This window comes from Larus michahellis, chromosome 9, assembly GCF_964199755.1.
Source record: "Larus michahellis chromosome 9, bLarMic1.1, whole genome shotgun sequence".
Classification (NCBI taxonomy): domain Eukaryota; kingdom Metazoa; phylum Chordata; class Aves; order Charadriiformes; family Laridae; genus Larus; species Larus michahellis.
In genome coordinates, this window is record NC_133904.1 from 29,161,855 (window position 1) to 29,189,426 (window position 27,572).

A 27,572-nucleotide genomic window follows, 5' to 3' on the forward strand; every position below is an offset into this window, starting at 1 on the left:
AGGAATTTCTGCTTTCTTCCCATGACCAGTATGAGTATACTGCTCAACCTGAAAATAACAACAAAGCACAGAAAAACACTAGCAATCCCTACTGTGAGCAGTAAAACACTGCCTAGGTCTTACGCAGGTGAAACTTATACTGAAAGCCTCGTGACCTTGCGCTAGCGGAAGACTAGAGGAAGCCCCCTGAGATATTACTGACATTTGTCATGGCTAACAGCCTCCTACAGAACAAAGTGACACCCCATTTTCTTTGCAATAGCTCTAAACCTGAGAGCATGACAAATAAAAATGCTAAAATTAGTACTGAGGGGAAAAATAAAAAAAAAACCCAAGAAAAAAAAAGTGTTTGAAATGTTTCTGGTCTAACTGGGAAAAGTTGTGGCACACCAAATTATCAGGAAGCATCACTAGGACAGGTTGTGCATATACAGTTCAGGACTGGTGCGGAAGCAGCCATCACAACTCAGTATCTTCAGAGGAAAGTTTTGGAGAGAATTATGGCTCGGCAGACATGCATGAAATCCTGTACACTTATGGCAGTGCTACAATGGCACGTACTGCACATCCAGAGTCACTTCTGTAGGGATGGGTGACGCTACTGGTGTAAATAAGCTTCACACTTCATAGCCTTGCTCCCAATTTTTTGGGTTTTGGTTGGGTTTGGTTTTTTTTTTTTTTTGGGGGGGGGATGTTTTTAGAGTCCAATCTTGCGGTGGGGGGAAGCCGCTTTGTGTTTTCACTTCCACTTTCCAGCCAGGAGAGGACATGCCAAAATACCACGGAGGAAGGATGCTCGGGGTGGTATTTCTGCTTGAGACTGAAAGCAGAAGTGCTGCAGGTCTTGACGGTATGGTCAGGAGTTTTACAGCCCGGTTTTTCAGGACCCGAGGGGGCACGGGGGTGTTTTTTTTTGGAGAAGCGCTTGGACCCCTGCCAATCGCCCATCCCTATGCTCCAGCCAGGCTCGCCGCCCATCCCTCACCACCGATCCCCGGACACACACACACACGCACACACACGCGCGCGCACGCACGCACACACTGCCTCTGCGCGCCCGAGCCTGCGCCGAGCTGAGCGGGTCGGGAAGGCGCTCGGCCCCACGCAGGATCCGGCCCTCGCCCGGTCCTCGAGATCTGAACACGTGAAAGAAAGCCATTGAAAGGGCCAAACCTGATTGGCGGTAGCTGTTGCAGCGAAGGGGACGCTGGTGGCAGGAGTTGTTGCTGCAGACACAGTGGTGGGCGTAGCACCGTGCATCATGGGCACTTTCGGAAGGGAACCATGGAAGCGACATACGGGAGGGTGGAGCGTATATATATATTTTTTTGTTTTGTTTTTGTTTTTTTTTTTTTTTTTTTTTTTTTAAATGTAACCATGGCAACATGTGGTGGATTTGGGGGCGTGGCAGGAATCACAGCAACAAGCCATGTGACATCGTCATGAAGGACACATCGGGGCGCAGCATGCAATCACAGTGCAAAGCAAGACAGCGTTGGGAAAAAAAATAAACAAGAGAGAAGGGGAAAAGCCAATTACAATTATAATTAAGGAAAAAACCAAAACATTCTCAACACTTAGTACATTTATAAGCAGAACAATGATGTATTAGACTCCAAGGGCCAAATTTCCAAAGGGGGGAGAGGGTGGGTGTGCTAGCAAAAGCCCACATCAGCTCGCACCCGTGGGGAGTTAGACACAGCCAGTGCATGTTCCTTTGGGTGGGGACATTTTGGCAAGCGCACCCTCCCACCCACCTGGGAAAGCTTGTCCCCTTCCCTCCCCACCCTGTCCCCGCCAGCAACCACAGATACATGATGCACTTTGCAGCGACTGCCGCAGCCCTTTCACCGGGTTTTCTTGCCTCTATCTAGCGGGGACAACATTTCGGCACGGGATAGAGCTGGAGGCATGGAAAACGCGCGGCTGGCAACCGGAGCTCTCTCTGTACAAATTCAGCGTGCTTCCTTTCCACCTAGAGGGTTTGGCAGAACTCCCCTCTTGGAGGGCTGGGGCGGGGGGGGAGGATGGAGAGGGGAGGGGGCCAAGAGGGTAAAATACACAAATGCGTCTCGACAGCTACAGTTTGCAGAAAGAGCATCTGGAAGGACAACGCAGCAGCAGGGAGCTTGGCAGCCTCCTGAAGCTGCGCATCCCACGGTGCTGGAGGGGATGCTCCGGGGCACACACGGGCATCCCCCAAACCCAGGGGAGGTTTGCAGGGCTGGGGAGCTCATTCGAAGGTCCTGGCATCCCCACAAACATGCAGCGGGGCAGCAGACTTGCCTTCCCCTCCACCCCAGCAGACGTGGCCAGCCCTGGTGGGGGGCTCCAGCCATGTTGGAGCACATGGGTTGGGGTTTCCTCCAGGCAGAGGTGTGTTTGAAGGGCTCAGCTCCCCATCATGCAAGTGGTGCGTCGTCCCTGTGCTCTAGGGATGGGGAGGTTCGAGAGCAGGGTGCTTAGCCATTCCTGCCAAAGCTTTCAGACCCGCTCCCCAAAAGCCTTGCACCCTCCCCAGGGCTCCTGCTCCTGCCTCTCTCCCTCTGGCTGAAGCAGGCACGCACCTGGATGCTGGTTGTCTTGTATAACCTTGGTTGGAGAATGAAAGCTCAGCTTTCACCCATCCTGCTGTGGCCAGCAGCTGTACACAGAGGGGAAGATCCCTCCAAGACCTGCACAGGTTCCCAGTAGGACCCAGATGCTGAGCCTGAACATCCTGGATGCCTGCAGCAGCAATGAGCATGTGTACTCAGCCCTGACGCCTCACTGCCTCCCACATGCACCAGCATCGGTACCTCCCTATTGTCCCTTGTACCTGCATGGCTGACACTTCACCGAAGAGATGAATCGCCAGCCAGACCATGGTCTAAGCCTTGCTTCTCTCGCTGTACAGCAGCGCCCTGGTCTGGCAGAAGGGCTGACCCCAGACGTGCTCCTCCTTAGCACCTTTATTAAACCAGTCCCCTAAAATGTCCTCAGAAGGACAACCAAAAATCCAAACTCTAATCCACCTAATGCCTGATACAAAAAAAATAAACCAACAGGATCCTCCCATTGCTATTTCCTTTTGTTGGATGACTTAAATGGCTTGTAAAGACATTTAAGTGACAATTTTTTATCTCTGCAGCGGAACTAAATAGGCGTGGGAACACATCACCTTGGATTCTCTTATTAGTCACACGAAACACTGCACTGCACAGAAATTAAAAGGGATACAACCATTTAAGCCTCAAAGAAGACAGCGGATAGACAGTCACACCACTCAGCCACCCAGGTTCTCACTGATGCATACTAAACTTGCTGTCTCTTTCAGATTAGGAAAAGTTGAGAAGTTTGTGTAGAAAAACCTACCAACGCTTGCAGTGGGTGTCATGCACAGAACTGACCCTGCACACCATGCATTGAAGCGTGGAAAGATGAACAAAAGGGATATTTCATTAGTGAAGCCTCAGTGTTAGAAATCACTTTAACTAAAAAGCAGGTATTCTCTTTGCAGCATTCGGTATTTAAGCACATGCAAACAGATTCTGCATATTGGTACATAAATAGTTTAAAACCAGTTCTAAGAGATCATAGCAAACCAAATTAATTCTTGAATTCTTGTGTAGTAGAGAATATATTTCTTCTCCCACCCTGGTATTAAATTATACGATCTACCCTAGAAATCAGGGTTGTTTGGGTTTTTTTGGGTATCGCGTATGTTGCCTTCTTTCTGATCATGTCAAAAGAAAACAAATTGCCCTTAGAGGAATGTCATGCTCATGTTAAAACTGACTTTCCAAAAGCAATTTCCTCCTGCAAGCTGGGACCAGGATTCGAAGTCTCTAGTTAAAGCTGAAAGAGGCAGGTGTTTTTCTGGACTTGAAGCAATTGTAGTGATGATGCCATTTTCAACAGACGCCCTGACCTTCCCCCCTGCCATGGCAACCCATGATGCCGATCTCTCAATAGCTGAACCGGAGAAACTAAGAAAAGCAACAGCTGACTTTCGCTCCCCTCGGTGTGAGCTCCTACGTGCCTCCTCTCTGCTCTGCTTTCCAGAGCACTGCAACAGCTGAGACCAGACCTGCAGTCTTACGCATGAGGGAAAATGGGGATGCGTAACGTAAATTCATCAGCGATCCGTCCTCTGACTGGAAGTGCGCTGCTCTATCCAGCATTAATGTCTGCAGACGAGAGCAGGTGCCAGCAAACAGACCTGTTACGCATCAGCCCTGCGCATAATTTCATTGCCACGAGCCACGGCACAGCAGCACACTGAGAGTGCTGGGTGAGAGCTAATTTATGGTGCTCGCATGAGAAACGCATGTCCTTATGTCAACTTTGGCAATGGCGACCTTGAGGAAGAGGAGCGTGTAGCCAGCTGGGGGACTTGGCATTCTCAAAGGCGTCAGTGTTTCCCGGAGAGGTATTTCCCTTGGCACCTAACAGAGCTGCGGTAAGGTCAGCCCAGCCCATCCCCTCCAAGGGCACTTTGCAGAGCACAAGGCGGGAGGCTGATAGCTGAGTCCCTCCCCCTGTCTCTTCGTACAAACCTCCACTTCCTTGGAAGAACACCTTGGCAGCCGCCAAGTTCTGAGTGTGCCCAAGTGCTCCCATAACAGCAAGGTCACACGAGCACAGGGTCTAGGTCCCAGCTCTGGACCCACACTCACACCTGAGACAGTCTGGTCTCAGTACAGGACTGTCTCTAAAGCTTTTCCCCTGACCGCAAGGAACGGCAAGGCCAAGGTGCAGGTCCACGGCATTCACCTGGAGGGGCCAGCCCAGAGAAACACTTGGTATGTTTTTGTAAATATCATCCAGCAAGTGAATACAGCACCAAACATTAAAAACACTGGGCCTTCATTTTCTTACGATGCTCTGCAATGACAATAATGATACTGAAAAACGAGCGCTCAATTCTGGAATATTCCTAATTCAGCCACTTATAATACTTACTACTCTAAGCAGGTTTTGTTTTTCATTTCAGCGGTTAATTGGCTAGTCATCAGTCACATCTGCCACATCAGTATTTCAAGTCCTTGTATGAATTGCATCTTTCAATTTTACTCCGAGACCTTAAAAGCTGGGAGTTAAATTGCTTTTGAAAAGCTTAGGCTATCGTACTGGTCAAAAGACAAGCAAAAGGGAAATATATGCCTTTAAAGAGGATTATGTAATTCGTATTTACTAAAGAGGAACAGTTCCCTCTGTAAACACCATGGCTGCTGGAACATGTAGGTCACTGAGGCAGAAGCTCAGAAGGATACCTGCAGCTTCAAGTCAGCACGCGGATCTACATAGAGGCCCGCAAGACATTTTAACATGAGTCTGTGCGAGCGCTACGCAAGAGTCAAAGAATTAATTTGGGATTAACTACTTGAACCGTAAGGAGAAGAAACAGCAAGTATGAATTCAAGAAACGTGCAGACATTTTTCTTAGTTTGACTGCTTAAAAAAAAATAATAATCCCCAAACCAAACAAAAAAAGGCTAAGAAGGGATCTTTACAAGTGAAAAGCTCTGAATTGTAGTAGGTGAAGGGGAAAAAAAAAAGAAGTCAAACATTAAACATTAACTTTTCATCCATTTTTACCCCAAAACTACATACTAATACTCTGTTACTAGGGGCTCTTACAGATCTGCTCATTAGCTCAACGCCTAGGTCATAAAAAAACAACTACAATGCTGGGGAAAGCAATGAGACACTTACCTGTAGGGATGAACGTAGGCTGTTGCAACTGCATGTTGGCTAGAGCCTGTTGGTAGTGGAAAACGCTTGGGTTAAAGACTGTGGTGGCACCATTGTTTTTTTCAAGTGCTGGCCTCTTTGGTAAAGGTTGAAGTGCACCAGGCGGCAGGGCCTGTGGATAAGGGAGTCATTAAAGACAAGCGGAGTGAAAAAAGGGGCCCAGATGTAGATCACGCATGCAATAAATAACAGGGGGTCTCGGCTGCGAATCACCTGCAACTGTGACAACTTAGTGAGACAGGGAAGAGAAGGGCGGCTAAATCACAGCAGGAGGAGTAAGTGAAACCACAACTTCACTAGGTAAGCAGTTAGTAAGTGCACCAGGAGGAGGGGTCGAGTTGAGGCAGAGGGATGCTAAGGGAGCTTTTCACCAGGACTGACTTGGGCACACAGGGGAAAAAAAGGCACAAGGAGGAGGAAGGTGAGAGGTGATCACCTGGACAGGGTACTACAAAGAGCAGTTGCAGGCAACAAGTCTTTAAAAAAACCAAACCAGCTAAGAGAAATATAGCAGATGACTACTAAAACCCAATAAAATTAGCATAAGGAACAAATGCCATGGAAGAATAAGGGATGCTTGCCTCTGCCTGTCCCAACACCTCCCTCTACGTACGAGTGCATGTGTGGAAGCGTGCACAGTTGCGTGCAGCCGACCCATGTGTCCAGGCGGTAAAGCCGTAGCTGTCGCCAATTATACCCGTAACATTACGTTCACAGTCAAATGCATTTCCACTCGTCTCGACGTGGTCAAGAACAGGCCTGACTCTCCACCGCCTGCACCACCAGCGGATTTGGATCCACTCCCAATTTCTAGGAGCTGGCCTCCAACAGTTAAATACTGCTCACTCGTCATTAACAATGGAAAAAGCCATTCACAAGTCTGGTGTCTGAACCGAGATTTAGGTGGACCTCGCTATCAGGCAAATCCTCTCTTTTTGTTCTATCACACCACTGGGTTTATTCCACCCTGTCAAACCTGTTTCATGATCAGACTTGGTAAAAAGCATTAACCCGACTCAGGAACTTTTTCTCGGTGAGTTACTCATCATTCACCCAAGCATGTCTCAACAGCAAAGTAGTATGTCAGGTTCTTAGGAGACGGGAATGTTTCTAATGATTTACATCTTTTCATTGTACCCAAGTAGAAACCACATTTTTTTCTCCACATTGTGATAGAAAAGGGTCCTTTTTAATTATGCCCTGCAGTCCTTTTTGCACGTAACGCTCCCGTTGACGTCAATGAGATTTACGCACGTGGAAGTCATGCAGAATCAGGTCATTTCTGCCTAGTTGTGTTAGTCTATATCATGTAGCAAAGCAATGGCTGAAAAACAGGGTTATCACTCCTTTTTTAATTTTTTAGTAGGTGACAGTGAAGGGTAGGTAATGGAGGAGGTTTAGCTAATGAAGGGCTAAGGCTACAAACAGGCAGTACTCGGAAGAGAGGACATAAGTAGAGATTTTAAAGCGTTATGAAGATCAACACACAACAGAATATAAGTGAAAGCTTGCAACAGTTTGTCACCATCTAGAAACAGGTTTCACTTTAAATTTAATTTGCCATAGGAGACTGCTCATCTGAGAAATGTTAAGCAAGACACTTGCAGGCAAAACATTACTCCATCCTACCTCTTCACATGGTGGCTTTTGTGTGGTTTTAATATTAAAAAAAAAAGAAAATTGGAAGAAGAAATTGCATTTACAAAACTGCCCTCAGACATGCACACATCCTCTGCTAATGCTAGCAGGCATCCAGTGCTAGCACTGGGACGTAATCTTTCCAGACTTCTTCTGGCTAGAACCAAAAGACAGCAGTCAAACACGGGACAACATTCTCACACACAGACAACCAAAACCTTTTGCTTAAGGTCCGTATTTTGAGAGAAGATCTTTTAGGTAAACACCTAAGAGTTTCCATTTCTAGGGAAGCCTTCATTGATATCTATGTTAAATCTGACAGTATCTACATCTCGCCTATTTAATGATGGCTGCGTGAACGTTCCTTCAGGCATGGGACAGATTTGCAGCTTGTAGAGACTGGAGCAGCTCCACTTACACTGTGACTGAAGAACTTGCTGCTTAAATTCGTGCTCCTTACTGTGCATGATTGCAAAACATTCTTTTTCAGATGCTTCCAAAATCCCCCTCAGAAAAAAAATTACTAATTATAGCAAAGCAACTCTGCCAGGCACATAATGGACTTTTGACTCTTTGCTTCTTGGCCAAAGGCTGTCACCACTCCAAAATGCCCATTATCCCATAATGGCAGTGCCAAAAGCAGAACAGCTGAAGGCTTTGAGACCTTGCTGTGATGTCCTGGCTCCTTACAGGACAATCCCTGAGCCCAGTGTTGCAGTCAGAGCGAGCATACGAACACCCGCAGGCCATAGGGACGTCAAGGCACAACTGTCTTCCCCATCATCTCGCCAACATCACCCTTGCCCCTAGCCTGCTACAGCCCCTTGGGAGCAAGAGAGAGAAAGCACCCCCACTGCTCCCTCAACAGCGGCTGGGTGGAGAAACCCAAATAAATGCAACATTTCCAAAGTCTTCTAGTGAAACGAGCACACTGCAGCAGCTGCTGTGCAACCTGAAGGCCAGCTCTGCCAGGTGGGCTCTGTGGGCACAGGAGCCAGGAGCCTGTCTCCGTCTGCTTCTGGCTTGACGCAGCCTTCTGGGTCACCTCTCCCATCCCAGCAGTTGGGGGAGCATCCATACAGGAGCATGCCCTGAAGACGCACTCCTCCTGTTGCCAACCCGTCTAATTTCAGATATCAAGGTGCCAGAGGGCCTAGGGGTACAGAAGGATCTGGCTTCACCACTTCTTCAGCCCTTGCATTGACGTACGGGCCTAAAGTCAGGAGAACACTCACTGAAAGGCTATCTACAAATGCCCAGGTGTCTAAAATTGCACGCGATTAAGTTGGGGCCAACACAGCTCCTGCACAGGGATCTGGCAGGGACATTGGAGCAAGCGTGTCTCGTCTGAAATGGGCCAGAGTGTCTGTAATGGTCTCGGGACCTGCAGGAACTGTAATAGCTTATGGTGAGACAGTTCTGTCTTGTACCATGTCCTGGTTCTGAAGGAATCCCCCAAGAGTGTCTTGTAGCACCTACAAAAGGCAATGGGAGACTCCTCACCACATTTTGACCTTACCAAATTCTGCAGCAAGTGCCTCTCCACTGCAGGACAGGAGCTAGACTAAATCCTTACTTGGTGAGTTTACCTCATCTTGCTGCTTGGGATTTCCCTCTGGACAAGCTCTGACCATCACAGATGTAGCAGTGACCTCTGACTAATCTTTTCTAACTTTCTGTGTTTGCCGTGTGTTTGTGCGCGCACGTTGGTATGCAACCTATGCAACACGATCAGCCTGTCTGCACTGCTGAAAGGGTTAATTCACTCCAGTATCCATGTGATAGCCTGCACCAATCCCAATGGAACAATTCCCACTACAAAAATGCCAGGCACTCTCTCCTTTTTGCACTGGGAAAGCCACATTCCTGCTGGAACACAAGCATCTGAACAAAGAGGTTTGTGCCACTTCTCTGCATGGCGTGGAAGGCAATCTTTCAGCATGACTGACAGATAAAAATGCTCTGCATGCCAAAGTCAAAATTTCCCACGTGCTGGTGAAAAACCCTCCCTTGTTATTTTTTGCAAGACAAGGGCTGGATTAAACCTTTCCGACAATTTAATTGCACCTCAAAGTTCCCCTCAGATGGCTGTCTCCTGGGAGCAGATCACGCTTTCACCCCTTTGCACTTTGCAAAGTGGGGCCGAGTCCACATCTTCAGTCCAAGGCACTACGAACACAACACGACCGGAGAGAGGGCAGCGGCAGCGCCCATTCCCTGGCGAGGATCATACACGCTCTTATGGACACCGTGAATCCTCCTCCGGTGCAGCCTTCCCAAAGGGTTCAGAGGAGGTGACACATTCCAACAAGGCGGTTGCAAATCCTCAGATGGTTCAGAGCAGGAAGGCTATTAGAAGTAACTTATCCAATGGGGTTTGTTAAGCAGGAGAGGTCAGGAGGGTAGGGGAGTTAAAGGGCTTTCCCATCCTCCGCCAGACTGTGTCTCCATAGAGAGGTAGCTCTTGGAGGGGGCTGCAAAGCACCGTGCAGGTCACTGCCCGTGCTGGCTTTGGGGATGCGGCTGTGCCAGCCGCCAGCACTGGGGAGTGAGAGGCTGTCACGTCACTTACACCATAATTCCATGACTGCTGGTGAAAGCTGGTCCTACTGCTTTCACGGTCCTACCGTGTTTCCTACTGCTGTTGTCTAAAACCCGGATAAGGAAGACTCTTGACTACTTAAAAAACCCAAAACCAAGTTTTCAGAGGGGAAGGGGAGCAGATCAGCTCTGCTTCCCGGCTCTGGGAATGGGGAACAACACTGGATTGAAGGCTTCAGGGCTCCCCTGTGTCCACTCTTCCCTCTCCTCCCCTACAGCTGGGCAACAAGAGTCATTTTTTGTAGGATGCACTGGATCCCTCGTTATTTGTGGTGAACAGGAAAGAGTTGTCTTCTACGGAGCCAGGATGGACAGCAGACTGGAAGGATGACTTTTACCTCACTATGAGTGTAACGAAGACAGGTGGAACATATTTGAGACTCAGAAAATAATAAAAAACAGCTTATAAAAAGACAGCTTGCAGACAGAAGCCTTGGGAGCGGATCCTGTGCCTGAAGCAAAAGGCACCCATAGCGAGGTCCCTTTGCTGTATGGGGGGGGGAACCAGAGCCAGCTGCAGCAGCAGAAGTCTCCCAAGCTTACCGAACATGATCCAGCACAGATCTATGTGGGTGCTGCTTGGCTCTTTCCCTCTGCTTCTCCTAATGCCAGGAACTGCCAGGACTGGAGAGATCCTGAATCTGTGCCGTTCCCATTGCACAGAACACCGTTTTGCAGGGCAGTACCAGCCGGACCCTGCCGGGCAAGGCTGTGCTGTTGGGCATACCACAAAAAGTTGCTGGATCTGTCCCGCACCACCCAGTCTTCTGGCATACCCAACACACCGCAGACCTAATGAGTTCAATTCTCACTGCACCATCATGTCTCACAACTCCAAAGCTGCTGCTGTTTGAAAAAGCACCTCAAAACCCATCGCTGCCTTCCCCCCGAGGTTGTTCACTGCCTCCATAACACAGCCGGGTTTCAGGAGGCGAAGTGCAGCCTGTAAACGGATGGGTCCAGGGCGCAGAATTGGCATATCTGAGCGGACACTGCAACATTTCTGGCTGGGATGGGCAGTCTCCCCAGGCACTAACACCACAGACCAAGCGCGGACAGAAAGCTTTCATGCAGACTATGATGGTTACGTGCAAAGCGAGAAGGTGAAAGGTCCAAGTACCAGGTCAAAGGTTGCCTCCAGCGGTCGCTTCAGTGATCTGACAGCTGGCTGAGTCTTAATTAGCAGGCAGCGAGCACATGATGGCAATGGGCCAGGGAGGGGGGTCAAGCACAGTAACAAAAACAGCAAGCAGAGGTGTGTCAAGAGAGAGCAACATTTTGGGGAGGCGAAGAGAAAGGAAGAAAAAAAAAAGAAAAAAAGAATGCATTATACAATATATTAAAAAGACGAGGCATGCACAACGTGGGGTGGCTGAGTAATTACCTGGCCTAGCAGCTAGTCAGCTATTCTGCCTCAGTAAATTTGAAAAGTAAAGAAATATCATCATGGGACATGTGCTGCAGAGCATCCTCACTGCAGCTGGCACAGCAGGTGAGGAGCGCCCAGGGGATCAGCACCCGCAGGGGGATTTGCGCTGGGCTTCAGCCCTCATTCTGCAGCTCCATGCCATGCAGAGGTCAGCGGGAGCGCTTCTGGCAAGGGAAGGACCACCGGTAGAGAAGGGAGGTTCAAGCCCGTGCTTCAGGCCATCTTCAACTGGAGACTACGAGCCTGACCCAGTTGGACCTGACTTTGCTGCACAGACTTCAACCAAGTGTGTCAAGCTACTACTTGTGCATGTCAAGTAAGCACAAGACGAGGTCCCTCAGAGAGATCTTCTGAATTTAGGTCTGAAGTAATTCAAAATCTATTTTAGAAGGTACACCCACGTGTCTGGCATGTTTTTTTTGATCCAAGAAAACTGGGCACCATTCTTCCCTTTATTAAAGTCTTATTCCTCAACAGGTACAGTAAATGCATCAAACCTTGAAAAGTCAATGAATAATGTAAGCTGTTTTTGTAGCAGGGGTGATGCAACAAGACATCAATAAATATTTTAAAGGTTCTAGTTAACAGCATACAAATAAGGTTAATTACATTTTTAAGAGAAGCCAGTGGCATGAATAAAACATGCACTGGCTTTGGTTTAGTAGCAGTGTCCTAGATAATTAGTGAAAAAGTAAAGATTCAATTGTAAAAACGCGAGTTTCACTTCAGAAGGTTATTTTTCAACAGACCTGGGCTCTTGTTTCAACAATAACAAAAATAGCAAGAAATCTAATAAATAAACTCTGCAGGATAAATAAATATTGCAGTATAAACTGGTTCTTCAAATTACATTCCAGATAATATTGATGCTACAAGGAGGGCAAGTTGTTTAATTTCTAGAATCTTCCTGGTTTTGCATCATGTTTCACCATGAATGAAAAGCAACCTCTTTAACCGTCTTTAAGAAAAAAAAAAAAAAGATATTTAGAAAAATTTTAGTAGCCTTACTTTTAAATCAGAAAGGAGGCAAGAACCTTTTTAATATTAGTTATTAAAAAAAATAATTATCACAGAACAGATGAGGTCGGAAGGGACCTCTGAAGACCATCTGGGCCAACACACCACCCTGCTCAAAGCAGGGTCAACTAGAGCAGCTCGCTCAGGACTGCGTCCAGGCAGGTTCTGAGTATCTCCGAGGATGGAGCAACCTGTTGCGGTGTTTGATCACTCTCATGGTAAGAATTTTTTTCTTATGTTGAAACGGAATTTCCTGAATTCCAATTTGTGCCCATTGCCTCTTGACCTTTCAACTGGGCACCACAGAGATGAGCCTGCCTCCGTCGCCTTTACTTTCCCCATCAGGAGTTTACACATATGGGTAAGATCCCCCCAGGGCTCTTCTTCCCTCCCCAGGCTGAACATCCCAGCTCTCTCACCTCTGGAATAAACACGTTCCATTAAACCAAATCCAACAGAATGGCAAATATCTACTCCAGCTATGAATCTGATCTAGTAAGTCTTCCTTGACTTGTTTTTAGAGCTGTAGATATTAGATGGCGCAATTCAAGCTGAAATGCAGGTGGGACCATCTCTACCAGGTCCAAAGTAACAACCAAGTCAGGAAGTCACCCTTGGGTTTGAGCCTGGTCATTTCGCTAAGCCTCAGCAAAGGCATCAGGCACAAGTTCGCTAAGTTCCAACAACTGATATTTTGTCTGCTTTTAAGTCAGTGGAAATTTTGCTACTGACTTCAACAGGCCAGGATCCCCCTAGAAAGGATGTATTATGGGATGGGCAGTTTTTGCTTTTGTTGTGTACTGAGGAAGCTAAACTGACACCTACGACTTAGCCAGGGAAGGTGTTGGTTCCAGGTGCTGCTGTACGTACATTCATGTCACGTCATGACGTCATGTCAGAAAATCGCAGGGTTTGCACCACGTCCCTAGCTGGTGAGAAGTACTGCGCCACTCAGGGCTTCATGCTATGGTGAGCACACAGAAAGGATGAAGAGATGCGATTCGTACTGCACGTGCTCTCAGCTCTCCAGTCAGCCATTTACAAAGCACTCAACTTTCCACAAGTGACACGTATGACACAAATGAGATCACTTAGCGATGGAAATACAGCTTGAGAAGAGTTCTGCTTACCATTGCAGCTGCAGCTGTCTGGTTCACCTGATGTTGAGCTGCCTTGATTTTGGCTTGCAGGTGTGCAGGGGGATGAAAGTACTTGCATTTCTCCCTAGAGCACCGACCTTTGATGTAATCCATGCAAACTGTAACAGTATTTTCATTTGTGTCTATCATTGCAATATCTATAGGGTGAGCATAGCGGCAATCATTCTCACCACGTGTGCAATTTCCACGCTGAAACTCTCGACAAACCTTAAAAGAAAGTCACATTGTTGAAAGTCACATCAAGTTACTCTTTGTTCAGCATTTTCAACACACAGTTATCGGTTCAGTCGGCCACATTAAACTACGTGCGTATGCTAAATCCATGCTCATCTTGGGTAGCACATATACCAACAGTCACTGGGGCAACTGGTGCTCCTCACAGCTGGTGCAGGGTACGAAAAAACCCACAACACTACCAAGGCTGATCACCAAATGCAAGCAAAGTACAGAATTTGTGCAGAATGGAAAGTGACCCCCGGGAAGTCCGTATCATTTTGCCCAAACTTACGGAGCTCAGGATTCCTCCTCTGCCTCTAAAGCTTAAACGTTAATAACTCTGCCATTTGTGTCTCAGATAGATTATGTATTTGTTATGAAGCATAATCCCAGGTAGGGTATTTAATTCTAAATGTTGCATGGTGCTGTTATTTGCAACAAATTAAATCTTTCCAAACTTTTCCTTAAATATAAGAACCTCTTTCACATAAATAGTCTTACCGCCCTCCACAGTAAATCTCTGCCCCTGGGGTTATGTGACAGGGCATTTGATTACACTGCAATGCGTTTGTAAGGTGTTACCAAAATTGCTAGCTTTATGAAGATACTGCAGATCCTCGTAAGTCATGAGCACTGAAGCAGCAAAGTCAGAGAAAAAGGTTTCACAATACAGATCTGCAAGGTTTCCTTGTCTGAGGAACTAAGAGAAATTGCTGAGGTCTATAGCTGGTGGTATAGACCATGCACCAGTGCGCTCTCAGACTCAGCGCAGGGAAAGATGAGACATCATCTGAGAACGGAAGGAATCAGCAAAGCAATATAAAGTACGTAACACAAAACAACGTGTTTTGAAATTACACCCTTCTCCGCTACCTTTCTGGGTTATAATTTATACCTGCAGGGGCCTCTGAATTCAGGTCCTTGGCCCTTATCTGCTGCAAATCCTCTGCTTAGGGTTTGAAAGACATTTACAGCTCCTGCAACACCAAGGCCCAGCACGTCCAGCCAGCTGGGCAGGGAAGAAGATGTCTTTCCAAAGCCCCGTAGCCAGCATTTCCAGCAGCGTAATGCTTGAAGCGTGCTGTAAAAGCTCCGTAAGCCGATCTCAAGATGAGCAAAGTGTCTGTTACTTCCAAAACATCTCCCACTCAACTCAGTGAAAGGGCAGACCATCTACCTGCATTTTTTAGTGTGGTAGATCACACAGAAAACAACCACCCCAGCCTTACTCGAATGCGCCCTGAAATCAGAAGACTGCTCCCAAATTTCCAGTGACTTCCAAGGATTTGGAATCAGACCCCCACATGAGAATCTGCTCAAGCAGAGAGCGGCAGACTGCGTGGGGAAAGCTGCAAGTTAAACTCTGCACTATGCTGCATCGGGTCATTCTAGCAGACAGCAACAGCCCTGTTCTTTTCTGTCAGCAGTATTGTATCAGACGTTCAAATACCTCCAGTTTATCCGTACGCATCAGTTTCTGCCCAGCAGAGCCTCCTGGTACTGTAACAGTAGGATTTCCGGAAACCAGGACAGGAGTATTTGGTAAAAGCTCTGCAGGAACCAAGCCCATCCCAGGAGAAACATGACTCAGGTAGGGACTAAAAGCCATCGTGGGGCTTGTTGCAAGTGATGGAGTCACAGGAAACGTTGTCTGCATATAGAAAGAGAAAAACCAAAATATTAGTCAAAAAGCTCTGTCTGGGATCACCCATCAAAGCCTTCAATCCTTTTACACAATTTGATTAGCAACATCAAAATGCTGTGCTCTCCAATCTGTTCACTTATCGCCATTTACTTGCGATCCATTTGTTTCTCCTGACTCACGGATTTGTGACTCATCCTGAACACAAGGCATCTTTATTTGTCAGATCAAAGCATACTGATGATCCTTATAGTTTAATGACACAATTAAGGATTTCATGCCAGCAATTAGGGCAGGCCCAAATTAAACAGACTTCTCATTCCCAAATACGTGTCTTAGCTTCTGTATGTCTACACCGCAATGCTGTACGGAGACCCTGAGACAAACTGCAGCTCCAGGACCTGGAAGCAGGTAACCCAATTAGCTACGTGGTTGAATTCACCATCAGCCTGCACCGAGCTCAGCGTTACCATGGCTAGTCTGGCCTCGGGTAGACAAATAGGATCACTTAGAGTCAGACAAAGCATCTCTGCTATGGTACACTTGGAGGTCTACCGTTCCGCACATCGGAATTTGTTTCAGACTGTCAACAGCCTCCAGACAAAAACCATTTTGCAGGAGCATCCAGAGCCTATGCTCCACGTGAATGGCAGCAACAGGACACCAAACTAACTAGTGTCACAATCTGCCAGACCTCATGGCCTTGTCAAGAGCAGGTGGGTCGTGGGCTTGGAAGAGTCAAGGACAGAGCGTACCAGATGAGGTGTCTCAGGTGGGCTAGCACAAGGCCCAGGAGCCCAGCTGTGCTGTGAGGAGCGATGTCCCCATGAGGAGACAGACCAACGAGCCATAAAGATCTCGACTGCTTCTGATCCCTAAATGGCATTGGGCAGGCCCTGCAAGCACAGCAGGGCTTCAGTGCTGGCGGCCAGAGCAGTCCCCCAGCCTGAACTGGGGAAGGAGCTGCCCTTCCGCTAGGCAGGCAATACCACACCAAACTCCTAAGAAGCTGCTCAGTTTGAAGTCTGAGCACAGCCCCTATAGCTGGGGAGTTTGTAAGACCATAAAGCACCAGACCTGAGGCGTGTTTGGGAATGAAACCAATTCCAGCTGATGGAAAATCCCCCCTGCAGAACAGAGCCTGCAAGGCAGCACTCCTGCTCCTCAGCAGGGGCTCAACTGGCCCTGGGGCAAGCAGCCTGCCACTCACAACCCTTGGTATCTTCCCATCTCTGCTCTGCTCTGACCTGCTCCGCTGTCAGCTCCGGGTTACAGTTAAAGCTGTTCACATTTGCAGGCATATGTGATGCCATCCTTGGTAGCTAGAGCCTCCACACGGCAACAAATGCAAGTGTGCTTACAAAATGGCCTGGGGTGGGTTTTTTTGGCCACACACATCACCACCCCCCCCAACCCCTTGCTTTTATTTTTGTACTTCTAGCCTTGTGGGTTTCTAAAAGAAAGCATACATGGACAGTGTGTTTCTTGACAGCATCTTCGTACCAGTACTTTCATACGCTAGGCAACACTTTGCTTGCTGCGGTCTGGAAGAATCCAGCCCACAGTACCACCAGCCAAGCTGTCCTAACCTGTCTTTGCTTAACGACAACCCCTTCCTAAGGTCAGAGTGACAGCGAGCAGCTCCTGAGATGATGGGAAAAGGGATGACAGGTCACTTCCAGCATACGTCCCACTTTCTCCCCCACGATGAGGAGACACAGCCTCCTGAATCAGCGGTGCTGGGTGCTTTAAGTGTAGCAGAACCAAATAATCCTCTCTCTGGGATGGATTTACAATTTTCCTTCTTTTGAGCCTGAGCCAAGCCCTGCTGCAGCTGATGGGAGACTTTAACCACTAAACCCAGAGATCCTCCAGTCCACGGCCCTTTATTAAATCATTTTCTTCTCTCTTTCAGTTCTCCTTGGCTCCCAAACATCTTTGAGCTTTTGCTGCTGGAAAAGCTCTTTACGGATCTTCAAACGCTGTGACTCCCTCAACGCTGTAGTGAGAAGGCAGCGTCCATTGGACTGTTTTCTTTTGTGCAAGCACCGGTAATTACAGTGTCGTCTGTCTGCTGAACTTCTGTCACCATTTGCACCGTAAATGCTGTTTTAAGGGGTTTCTCCAGCCTAGCCAGTTTGCATGGGATTACGCTGGGGCCCAACAGACGCTGTCAGTACGTATTTTTGTGTACCCATAGTAGCCCAAACCTTGCAGTACATGTGGCTTGCACAAACGTGCAGGCAAATCTACCCCTATGTGTTTCCAGCACCCAGTACAGCAGGAATCTCGGGCATCCTGACAGAGGACGTGTGGCACAGATATTCCTCCAAAACTTCAGGAGATCCTTTAAGGCAGGCTGTCCCTGCCTGGGCTCCCACACAACCAGGAGCCAGCCCAAGGACCAAGCTGGTTTCTGAGACAGGGGGGAGATGTTCCTCCCTCTATTCAAGTGGAGAATGCCAGGGCATTTATGCAGCCAGGGAGGAAGGCTGGGGGCTTGCAATGCCTCACACTGAGTGAATTCAACAGAAACTGCTGGGAAAGGGTGTGAAACATTTGCGAAGAGATGATATATGAGCCCCTCTACCAAAGCCACTACAAACTGGAGGCCGGTCCTGCTACCCAGAACACAGTCCCCATCTCCAAGGCTGTTCCCTCAAGAGCAGCCCCTCTGCTCACTGGGAACAACTGGCATGGGCCAAGGCGTCTTAAACCAAGCTGAGGTGAGCAAAGATGTCCATGAAGAGCAACCGAGGAGTATGACCTACTCCTGATCCTGGGACCTGCGGAGAGGTGCACAAAGGAGCAGGATGGGTTTTTCTTTGTCACTGCTGCTACTTATTCACCCATTTCCATACCCTGGCACCTGCTGCCACGTTCCCAAGATTCTGCCTGCCTGAACTGTGTGCCCAGGGCTGCCAACTGAATGGGACAGCTCTGCCCCACAGCCTGTCCGTGGGCAGGGGACCGACACAGCAGCCATGCAGGCGTCTTCAGTCGAGGCACAGCTAGAGACCTCGCAGACCTTGCTCAACACATTACACTTAAAAGCATTGGGTTTTTAAGTCTGAAGTTTGCTACGCACACTGAAAACTGCTCCTTTGCAAGCTGGCATCAGGGAGCTCTGTATTTATTGTGGCTGACGAGGGGAAAAGATGGGCTGTGCTCATTGCCAGCCCCGACTGCCTGTCTTGGATTGGGAAATCCAGTCTGGCTCATGCATCAGTACCAGTAATAAAGATGCTGCCAGCCAAATCTCTCCTCCTTTTATGTCTGTGCAGGTCCCTTGTGCCAGGCCTGTCCTGAGGGAATTCGAGTGAGTTTCTTCCTTGCAACCAGAACATCACTGTAATTTCTACTCCAAATGGCACTGCTCTCCTCAAATGTGTCCCATCCACCTCTTGTGATTGCACCCAGCCAGGAGACCTGACAGATAAATATTATCACTATACACTAAAAAAAACCTCTCAATTTAGTTGCTGTTGTGCTCTAGGGCAAAATAGAGGGATTGAAAGTATCACCACTTACCCCTTGAAGCTCTTGCAAATTCAGGAAATACAAGGGCAGGTTTCCCTGCAAACTACCTTTTATTAACCACAGCACATGCAGACACTACCAGTAACTCCTGAGCGGAGGCAAACAGGGTACAGAGCAGCGGCAGAGGGGTCCAGACTGGTAACAGCTCACAAGACTGGTTTACTGAGTATTAAAATGCTTGTGAGAATAAAAAAAAAAAAAAAAAAAGAAAAGCTGAAATGACTCCGGCAGCTCTGAGCTCCCCGCAGACTCTGAGCACAGGAGCCGAAGGCGTAAGCAGAGAGAAGGGACCATCCCAGGGAGGGGTGTTTGTCACCACCAGTGATGGCAGAACCTAGAACAGCTGATTTTGTTAACAAACTAGAAGTTGCATTCAATTTGCTTAGCAGAAATTGTGCTAAAGCTAGAGAAGAAACACAGGGTGGGTGTGAAGAGGAAGGCAGAGGAGCGGCTGGTGTTTTGTCGAACACAAGCACTGTCTCAGCTGGGAAGTGTTGATTCTGAGTTACCTCAGAACCTAAAAAGGGAAAGCCTGAAAATGAGAGACCCAGTATAAATACAGAGGTGTTGACGACCTGAAGGAGGGGAGACAGGGTTTCTGCTAAGCAGCTACACATGGAAAGCACACAAAAAACCAGTGACAGCTTTTATTATAATCTGGTGATAGAAACACAGGAGATAAAGATCTCACACTGCCAAGGCTGAAGACCCTGACATTGAAAACATAATTGATGCTGTTCAGGAAAAGCAAAAACCTGTGTTCCCCTCCAGTGCAACTGCATGGGGTTGGCTGTAAAGCCACCCCTCTAACGTTTTTACTGAATGGAACAAATGCATGCCCAAAATACCTATCAAAACATGCTCCAGCACTCCTTCCAAGCATCACTGGCCAAGTGCGTTGGTCACCCTGTGCTTTAACCTCTCAGTCAGCACCAAGGGGCAGCAGCAGGGTCCTGCTGCCCCAGCGGGTGGTGCAGGGCTGGGTTAAAGCCTGGGTTGTCTTCAGGAGCACGTGGGACTCAGAGCTGTCAAGACACCTGGAGAGACAGTCCTGGCTACACAGACCTTGACAGGAAGAAGAGATGAAGGCTTGAAAACAAAGCAAGGGGAAACGACTTGGCAGGGCAGCAGCAGAAGCAGGTGTGTCAGCATGGCTGTGCTCTACCCAACTGCTGGTTCAGACACAGCTGATGGCGGCGCCTCGCAAGCCACTGCCCTGGTCCACCAGGTCAATTCAGAGCCGGTGCTGAGGCACCTCCACAGCCAGCTCCAAAAGTCTGTCTCGCACTGCTGCAAAGGGACAAAGTGAAGGTGGGGATCAGGCCCAGGGTGCAGCGCTTTTTGGGTGGCCTTGCTTTGGCACGCACGTGGCTCAGAGACTGTATCTGAGAAACCAGACATGGCATCGGTCAAAATGGCTCTCCATATCGATGCTGGAGCCCCGCTCTATCCACCTTCAATCTGACTTTTACGCAGTCTTAACAGAGACAGAGGCACAAAAACAGCTCAGAGAGGTTCCTGCACAGCTCAACCAAAGCCAGCAGTCAAGGTGGATTTGGACTTTCAAAACCCAAAACTTTTACTAGAGTCTTCCTACTTGGTACCTACATCGTCTCTCCAAAGTCCCTCTGAGACGAATACACCAATGCTGAGTAAATACGCTGCTCCATGTCCTTGTCTGACTTGTTTTAAAGTACTATAGGAAGCAGTCTGTTTGAAACTGCACCACGGGCACCAAACGTTTATGTGATTCTCAGCTTTGCATGGATGGTTAGCCGCAACCTCAGAGAGCAACCAGAGACTTCATAAGCTCACACTACCAGCCATTAATTCACACCTCGCAGGTTCCGTGAGCAGTGTGCAGCAGGCAGCCCACCTGGGACACGGTTCTTCTCCGAACAGCGCCTTCATTAAACAGCCATCATCAGGGTCCTGGCTCTGGGTTCAACAGGAAGATTAGCTCTTGCTGGATGTCAGCAGTGGTGCAAGAAGATCTGGTGGTGAATGTTCAGATGCAAGCTCACAGACAGACACATTCAAGGTCATTTCAGGAAGCATGGTGAGAAGCTGCTATGTCAAGTGCTGTTTTGGTTGGGGTTTTTTGGCCAAGGTTTTTTTTTTTTTTTTTTTTTTTTTTTTTTTTTTAACATGGTAGATTTTCTAGTGAAAAAGCATTTCAAAATGTCTAAGCATTCAGCTATTGTTTGGAGCTATATAGCACACTGTTCCAAACCTCGTCTCTGGCAAGCATCCCCCAATTAAGCAGGCATCCCGTTGATCAGCTTTCTAATCACATGGGATTTGTTCTGCTGCTGCATCTGATATAATATTTTCTGCTTTGAAGAATTTCACGTGTAGCCAGGAGGCCGCACCCTTCTCCATTTAGAGAGGAAAAAAAAAAAAATTCTCAAAACCCGCTTCCACTGGCAGCATCTTCAGGAAATCAAAGGCAGGTGAAAGAGCAATCTCTTGTTTGTCCTGAAATTGGTGTGGAGCAAGTCGGGCAGCAGGAATTAGACCAAGAGCTCGTTTATTCCGCACAAAAAGGAGTGTGGGAAAGCAGGAAGGGAGCAGTCATCGCAGAACAAAGTTTTATTTTTCTTCTTTGCCCAGGTCTCCCTCATGGCACAATTCAGAAACCAGGGCCCTTTCTCATCAGATAAGGTTACCTCTGAAATGAGAGCACTAACCAGAAAAACCAACAGATTCAGTCTCAGAGGTAATTTAAAAGGCAGGAGTGAAGTTGCAGTAGTGAACTGGACCTGCAAGATTGCAAAATGGGAAGATGGGAACTTTCCAAAGAGGAAATCCCAAAGATGTTTTGAATAGCCAGCCAAAGAGCATCCACTGTGAATTCCCCACAGAGGAAAACCCCAAACAGGAAAGGTTTTCTTTTGGTATAGGGCTAGGAAATCAGCGCTACCATTTTGTCGGAATTCAGGATTTCCTTCTGATGCGTGTGTACTTTCAAACTCCACAAAAAGAGGTGCAAAGATTAGAGCAGATTAGAGATTAAGGCATAGAGCAACTAGACTTTTTCTGTGGCCCATTTTCTCTCTGCCTTACTTTTCCGTCTTCGAAATGGGAAGAATAAACAGCATTTTCCTAGCTTACACAGCAGAGCAAAGATAAAGCTGCTAACACAAACAGGATGCCCAGAGTGAGGGCGAATATAGAGAAGCCTTCACAAGATAGGAGAGGAAATGGCCAGGCACCATCATGAAGGAACACTGGCCAGCTTTCCCCACTGAAACACAGCTCCTATACCAAACAGCACAAGAGTCTCCAACAAGGAAGAACCTCTGCTGTGATGACAGGCTGAAAGAGTTGGGGGGGTTCAGCCTGGAGAAGAGAAGGCTTCGGGGAGACCTTAGAGTCCCTTCCAGTCCCTAAAGGGGGCCTACAAGAAAGCTGGAGAGAGACTTATTACGAGGGCTGTAGTGATAGGACAAGGGGTAATGGCTTCACACTGGGAGAGGGGAGATTTAGATGAGATCTGAGGAAGAAATTCTTTGCTGTGAGGGCGGTGAGACACTGGCCCAGGTTGCCCAGAGAAGCCATGGATGCCCCATCACAGAATGGGTTTGGGTTGGAAGAACCCTTAAAGATCCTGGAGATGTTCAAGGCCAGGCTGGATGGGGCTTTGAGCAACCTGGTCTGGTGGGAGGTGTCCCAGCCCAGGGCAGGGGGGTGGAACTAGGTGATCATTAAGTTCCCTTCCAACCCAAACCATTCTATGATTCTATGATAAGAAAGTGGAGCCGCAGCTTGCAAGAAGATGCAGAGGTGAAGTCAGACATCCCTCTGGAAGATGCTTCCCAACTCTGTGCAGCACAACCAACCGCCTGAGCAAAAGTGCAGGGGCTGGAGCCTCTGCAAGCAAACAGCAAAGAAATGCGGAGCAGCATGAACCTGATTCTGTGCCGTGACTTACGATGGGCTGTAGCTGCGTGCCTGGGAGCATGAACTGCATCTGCTGAGCGAACATGGCTGCGGCTGTCTTCTGCTGGATCAGGTTGTTGCGTCCATTGATTTCAAGCTGTGTTTTTAAGTGTGGGGGAGGGTGGAGATATTTGCAGTTCTCTCGGGTACACCGGCCCTAAAAAACATAATGAAACAGTATTTCAGTGAACATAACACTCAAGGCAGCCAGGGAATTTAATTAAGGATTGTTTGGGTTACTGTTACAACATAATCATCTAGGCAGAGGCAGCTTCGTGGCTACTGTGCCTTTTTTGTCATTCTTCTATAGCAGTGCAATACTTAGGCGAAGAGAAGAGCAACATGACTTCCGCAATACCACTAACCAAATACTATTGAACTAAAGTTAAATTTCCTGATGTTGTTGGGGGTGGGAGGGGGGAGGTAACACACATATCAGTATTTTCAGAAGCTAGTGGCAACAGTTCCAGAAACAACACCAAAAATTCCCCATTTTCTTGTGTGGGTCGTTTTTCCCCTCCCTCCCAACTCCAGAGCACTTAATTGTCCCTGACAACCAGACAGCGAGAAACAAAACTGTCTCCATCACTTCCCCAGCTGCACCGGGTGGAACATTAAGAAGATAGCTCTGTGAAGCAGCACCTCTGATCTTCAACGCGCGCGCACTGAGAAAGCTGAGAACTGGTAGTCACAGGAGGAAGAATCAAAACAATTTCCCCTTAGTGCTTTCATTTGTGAAAAGTCACGGTATGTTGTAAAAGCCACAGTATGTTGCACCGCTGACTACTCTCCCCTGGCACCCAAATAAAGACAAGCACTAGGGAAGCCAGTGGCTTCTAAAAAGGAAAGGATCACTAACATTACAGATCACCTCAGATCAACTGAGACTTACCACTTTTAAAAAACATGTATAAACTGTGCCTTGCTTTAATGGTGTTTGCAAGTAGACAGAGGGAGATGAATACCAATAGTCCACTGAACGCAGAAAACTAGTAACACATTTTTGTCATCAAGATGAAGTAATTCCTGAATATTTTTTTTTCCCCTCTATCTCTGTGTATTCCCCTCCTCAAGAAAAAGAGGCATACCGAATATAAGAAACATTTTATACAACTTTATAAATACTTTATGGTTAATTCTTTTGAGGAAGTAATTCTGTAGCTATTCAGAGCCCAATAAAACAAGGCCAGGCCTGGGGACCACAGAGCTGCTCCATGACAGATAACTAATAATAATCCCTGCAGCCAGCAAAGGAGCAGGACCATCCATTACCCAGCCTGCCCCTGGCACTCTTGTCAAGGGCTGGACACGGAGTTCTCAGTCTCAATATAATTAAGTTTGCTTTCAGAAAAGGGGCGCATCATGGGGTGACCCCGCACCACCTCCTCCTGTTGGCAGGATCCCATGCAGCAGAGCTGTCACCCCATCCCCAGCTCCACAGGGATCCACCCATTCCACGCCACTGCACCCAGGGCACGGACTAGTGGAAACCCCTGGGATGGGACACTGCCCGCATCCAGGATGCTCCTCCGGGGATTTTTAAGACCCATCTCTGCCTGTACAAATGTTCAGATTGAGTCACTGGACAGTCTGGGTACCGCTGCACAAAGCCGACACCATGACCCACTGCAGGGGCTGCTTTTGAACCCCGAGCCAGGATCCTTGGCATGCCGAGAGAGGGGCAGGTCACTGAAGAGCAGCCGAAGCTCTGCAAGCTTCATGTGTGCTTTCCTCTGCCCCTTTTCCTGGTGGGGATAACGGCTTCACTGGAGAAAGGGCTACGGAGCTTATCTGCAGCATGGAAGGGGCCGTACAACGGAGCCTCACAAGAAAATGGCTTCTCTCTGCTCCAAGGAGATCAGAGAGTTAAACAAAACTCCTGGCTCCCTGTTGGTATTTAGAGGCAAATAATTAAATGCAAGAAGTGATGGGCTAAACCCGCCAGGATGGGGAAAAAAACACTCCCAAGCTTCAGCAGCCTGCCTTTGAGGAGTGAAACTCTCTGGCCTGCTGCTAGAAGAGCCCAGTGGCTTCCAACAACTGAACTCAAAAATAAAGAGACTTTTTAACGCTATTGTTTTGACTTCCCAGCAATCCAACTGCCCCAGAAACCCAGCAGTGAGTTAACTGCTCACAGGCCCCGAGGACGTGAATCTTCATCATCGGACACTTTCTTACATCTGGGTAAAGTGAGGGTAAAACGGTACCATGCAGCTGGCTGGTGCTCAGACTACCCGGCACTATCAAAAGGTGAATAACTGCATTAACCTGGAAGGAGAAGGAGGAGACTCATCAGCACTAGGCAGGTTTGGGTCATCCTTCTCACAGCCTTTTTTCCAGCTGCACAAGACCAGGTGCCTCCACAGCCCTTCCTGTCACCTGGGACCCAGCAAGAGTCAGGCTCAGAGCGCATCTGCAGTGTCCCACCACCACAACTTCCGTGGGGCTGCTGGGGCTGCTGCAGCCCAGGAGCAGACTCTGCAGAGCAGTGGGCTGTCCATGGCCAGGCAGCTGCCCTATTCTAAGCTCCAGCCTCTGAGGGCTTACACATCAGCCTGAGAAATTCCTCCTGGTTGAAACCTGCCACCAAGTGCTTTGGGTTAGAAAAACACTAGTTTCTACCAAATTTGGAATAAATCTGTGTAGATGTTTCTACACTGCAGGAATGGAGAAGATGAAAGAAGAGCTACTATTTTTTTGTAAACAATACTTACAGGGCCTTCTTCAACTCGAAAAGGACTTTGCTATTCCAAGTGAAATTTTGCATGTCATTGATACCAGCCACCCCAGCTTGGTGTGAGGCTTTGTTCTACTTTTTTTTCTCGAAACAGTTTGTTTAATTCCAACAGGGGGTTCTACAAACAGAACGGTTTTACTACCAACAAAAAAAGAAAAAACCCATACAGCACGAGACCTTGATCCTGCAGACAGAGCTGTGAGCAGAAACCAGTGCCCACACATAGAGCGCTACTGGTTTCAATGAGGACTTGTACTTGCCAGGAACCAAGCGCCGTGCAGATGCTGCTACAGAGCAAAGACTGTCAGCCTTCTAGGGCTCCAGGAAGACTAAATGAATCACTGCTGCACTTGGATTCAAAACCGCACCTTCAGCCTAGCTCCTCCTCACCATCATTTTGATCCCGAGCATCATCAACCGCTGCATTTCACCAGGATGGGTTAGAAGCCACAACTGAGTCGGGCTGCCCTCTCCAGCACCACAGTAGGTTCTTCATCTCTCAGACAATGAATTTTAGGAACTGACGATGTGACTAAGAGCGACACAAGATGTTCCCAGTTTAGACATCCAGCTATGAAACAGCTTTCAAGATGTCTTGCTCCAAAGCGACAGACACCTCTAGTATCCCCGGAACTCCAGTACTGGTAGGGGTGATCCTTTCTTCTACACTTCCATCACAACGCCCACAGTTCTCAGTACTTCCCAGCAACACATACACTCTTCAAGACCAATTTCAGCCCTATGAAAGCTGCCAGAAGGACAAAAGAACTGCCATTCTTCGCTTCTCGGTACCAGCTGCAACACAGCAGGGGAAACAACAGGGAACTGGTAGCAAATCTGCTGTGTAGGTACTAGACTGGGGACAAATAAGGACAACTCCATTTTATACCTGGGTGGCCTAGGAATACAATATGAGAAAATACAACAGTAGTCAGGCCCCTAAGTTTCAGATTAGTATCTTTATGCTAAAAGATGCAGTTTTGCTGCGGTGACTAGCTGTGGCAGCGTACATTGAACGCTTGGCTGAAGGCACAGGACAGTCCCAGTGCTCTGCACAGAGACCCGCTGAAATGCTTTTCAAGGGGAGCATCACCCCAAAAAGCACCATCCTAGCACCTGGAGGGGGTCCTGCACGTATTGGGAAGGGGCACAGTGCTCAGAGACCGAGCTGTGTCAGCGAGCGGCACTGAGCCTGCTGGGACCAACGCGGCCGTCCTGTTGTAACTGGAGGAGTTTGTTGCTGGTTCTGGTAACTCAGCACCAGTCTTGACTCCAGGGAAGCTGCATTTCCACCGTGTCCCGGGTGGCATGTGAGCCTGCAGCCAGGGAATCACCACCCAGCAACAGATTCTGCTGCTGGCCTTGGAAACATGCTAAATATAGACATATTTTCTGGCTCCTCAAAAATGGAAGGAGTCCGAAGGACCATGTTTCATCAGCTTCTTTGCCAACTAAAGCCAGGAGGGAAAAGCATATGGACTGCACTCCCCAAGGCTTGAAAAATGGATATTAAAAATAAATCATTAAAAGATTTTATAAGAGTATCTTCCCTCCCTTTCTTCCCACGCACTCCCCCGCCCTTACAGTAAGCTGCTGGCATGTGATTGACTCTGTGTTGCCAACTTAACTCATGCTGTGATGGTGCATACTGTAAATGGCTGGCATCTGACACCAGCTAACGTGACAGCAGCTTGCAGTGCAACAAAGCCAGCTGTTTCAAAGTGCGGCACTGATGGCAGCACACTTAAATCCAGTAGGAAAAACCTGCATTACACCTGGCTGTTTGGAGTCTGCTGGGCCGTGCCTTGTCATCTGCACCCTTGCTTGGAGGGATGCAAACAAGAGCATGCAGCCTACTGCACCAGGGTGGATGAACGTACCCTACGCATGCTGCACAAATTCTCTTCTCCCTGC

At 48.1% G+C, this 27,572-nt stretch overlaps 1 protein-coding gene across 21 annotated transcripts in view; it reads right to left on the reverse strand.

The window, feature by feature from the left end:
* MBNL3 (muscleblind like splicing regulator 3) overlaps window positions 1–27,572 on the reverse strand; it is a 93,028-nt gene that overhangs the window by 5,175 nt on the left and 60,281 nt on the right. For 6 of the 21 annotated variants that reach the window (XM_074601890.1, XM_074601880.1, XM_074601882.1 and 3 more), the window contains 6 exons: window positions 22,914–23,078; window positions 15,248–15,448; window positions 13,552–13,788; window positions 5,698–5,848; window positions 3,355–3,390; window positions 1,174–1,268 (listed from right to left, as the gene is read on the reverse strand). In XM_074601890.1, the coding sequence (XP_074457991.1) occupies window positions 1,174–1,268; window positions 3,355–3,390; window positions 5,698–5,848; window positions 13,552–13,788; window positions 15,248–15,448; window positions 22,914–22,967 (774 nt within the window). In that variant the 5' untranslated portion in view covers window positions 22,968–23,078. Of the gene's footprint in view, window positions 1–1,173; window positions 1,269–3,354; window positions 3,391–5,697; window positions 5,849–11,095; window positions 11,150–13,551; window positions 13,789–15,247; window positions 15,449–22,913; window positions 23,079–27,572 lie in introns of all 21 variants that reach the window. The other 15 variants (XM_074601892.1, XM_074601885.1, XM_074601886.1 and 12 more) reach the window with 7 other exon arrangements.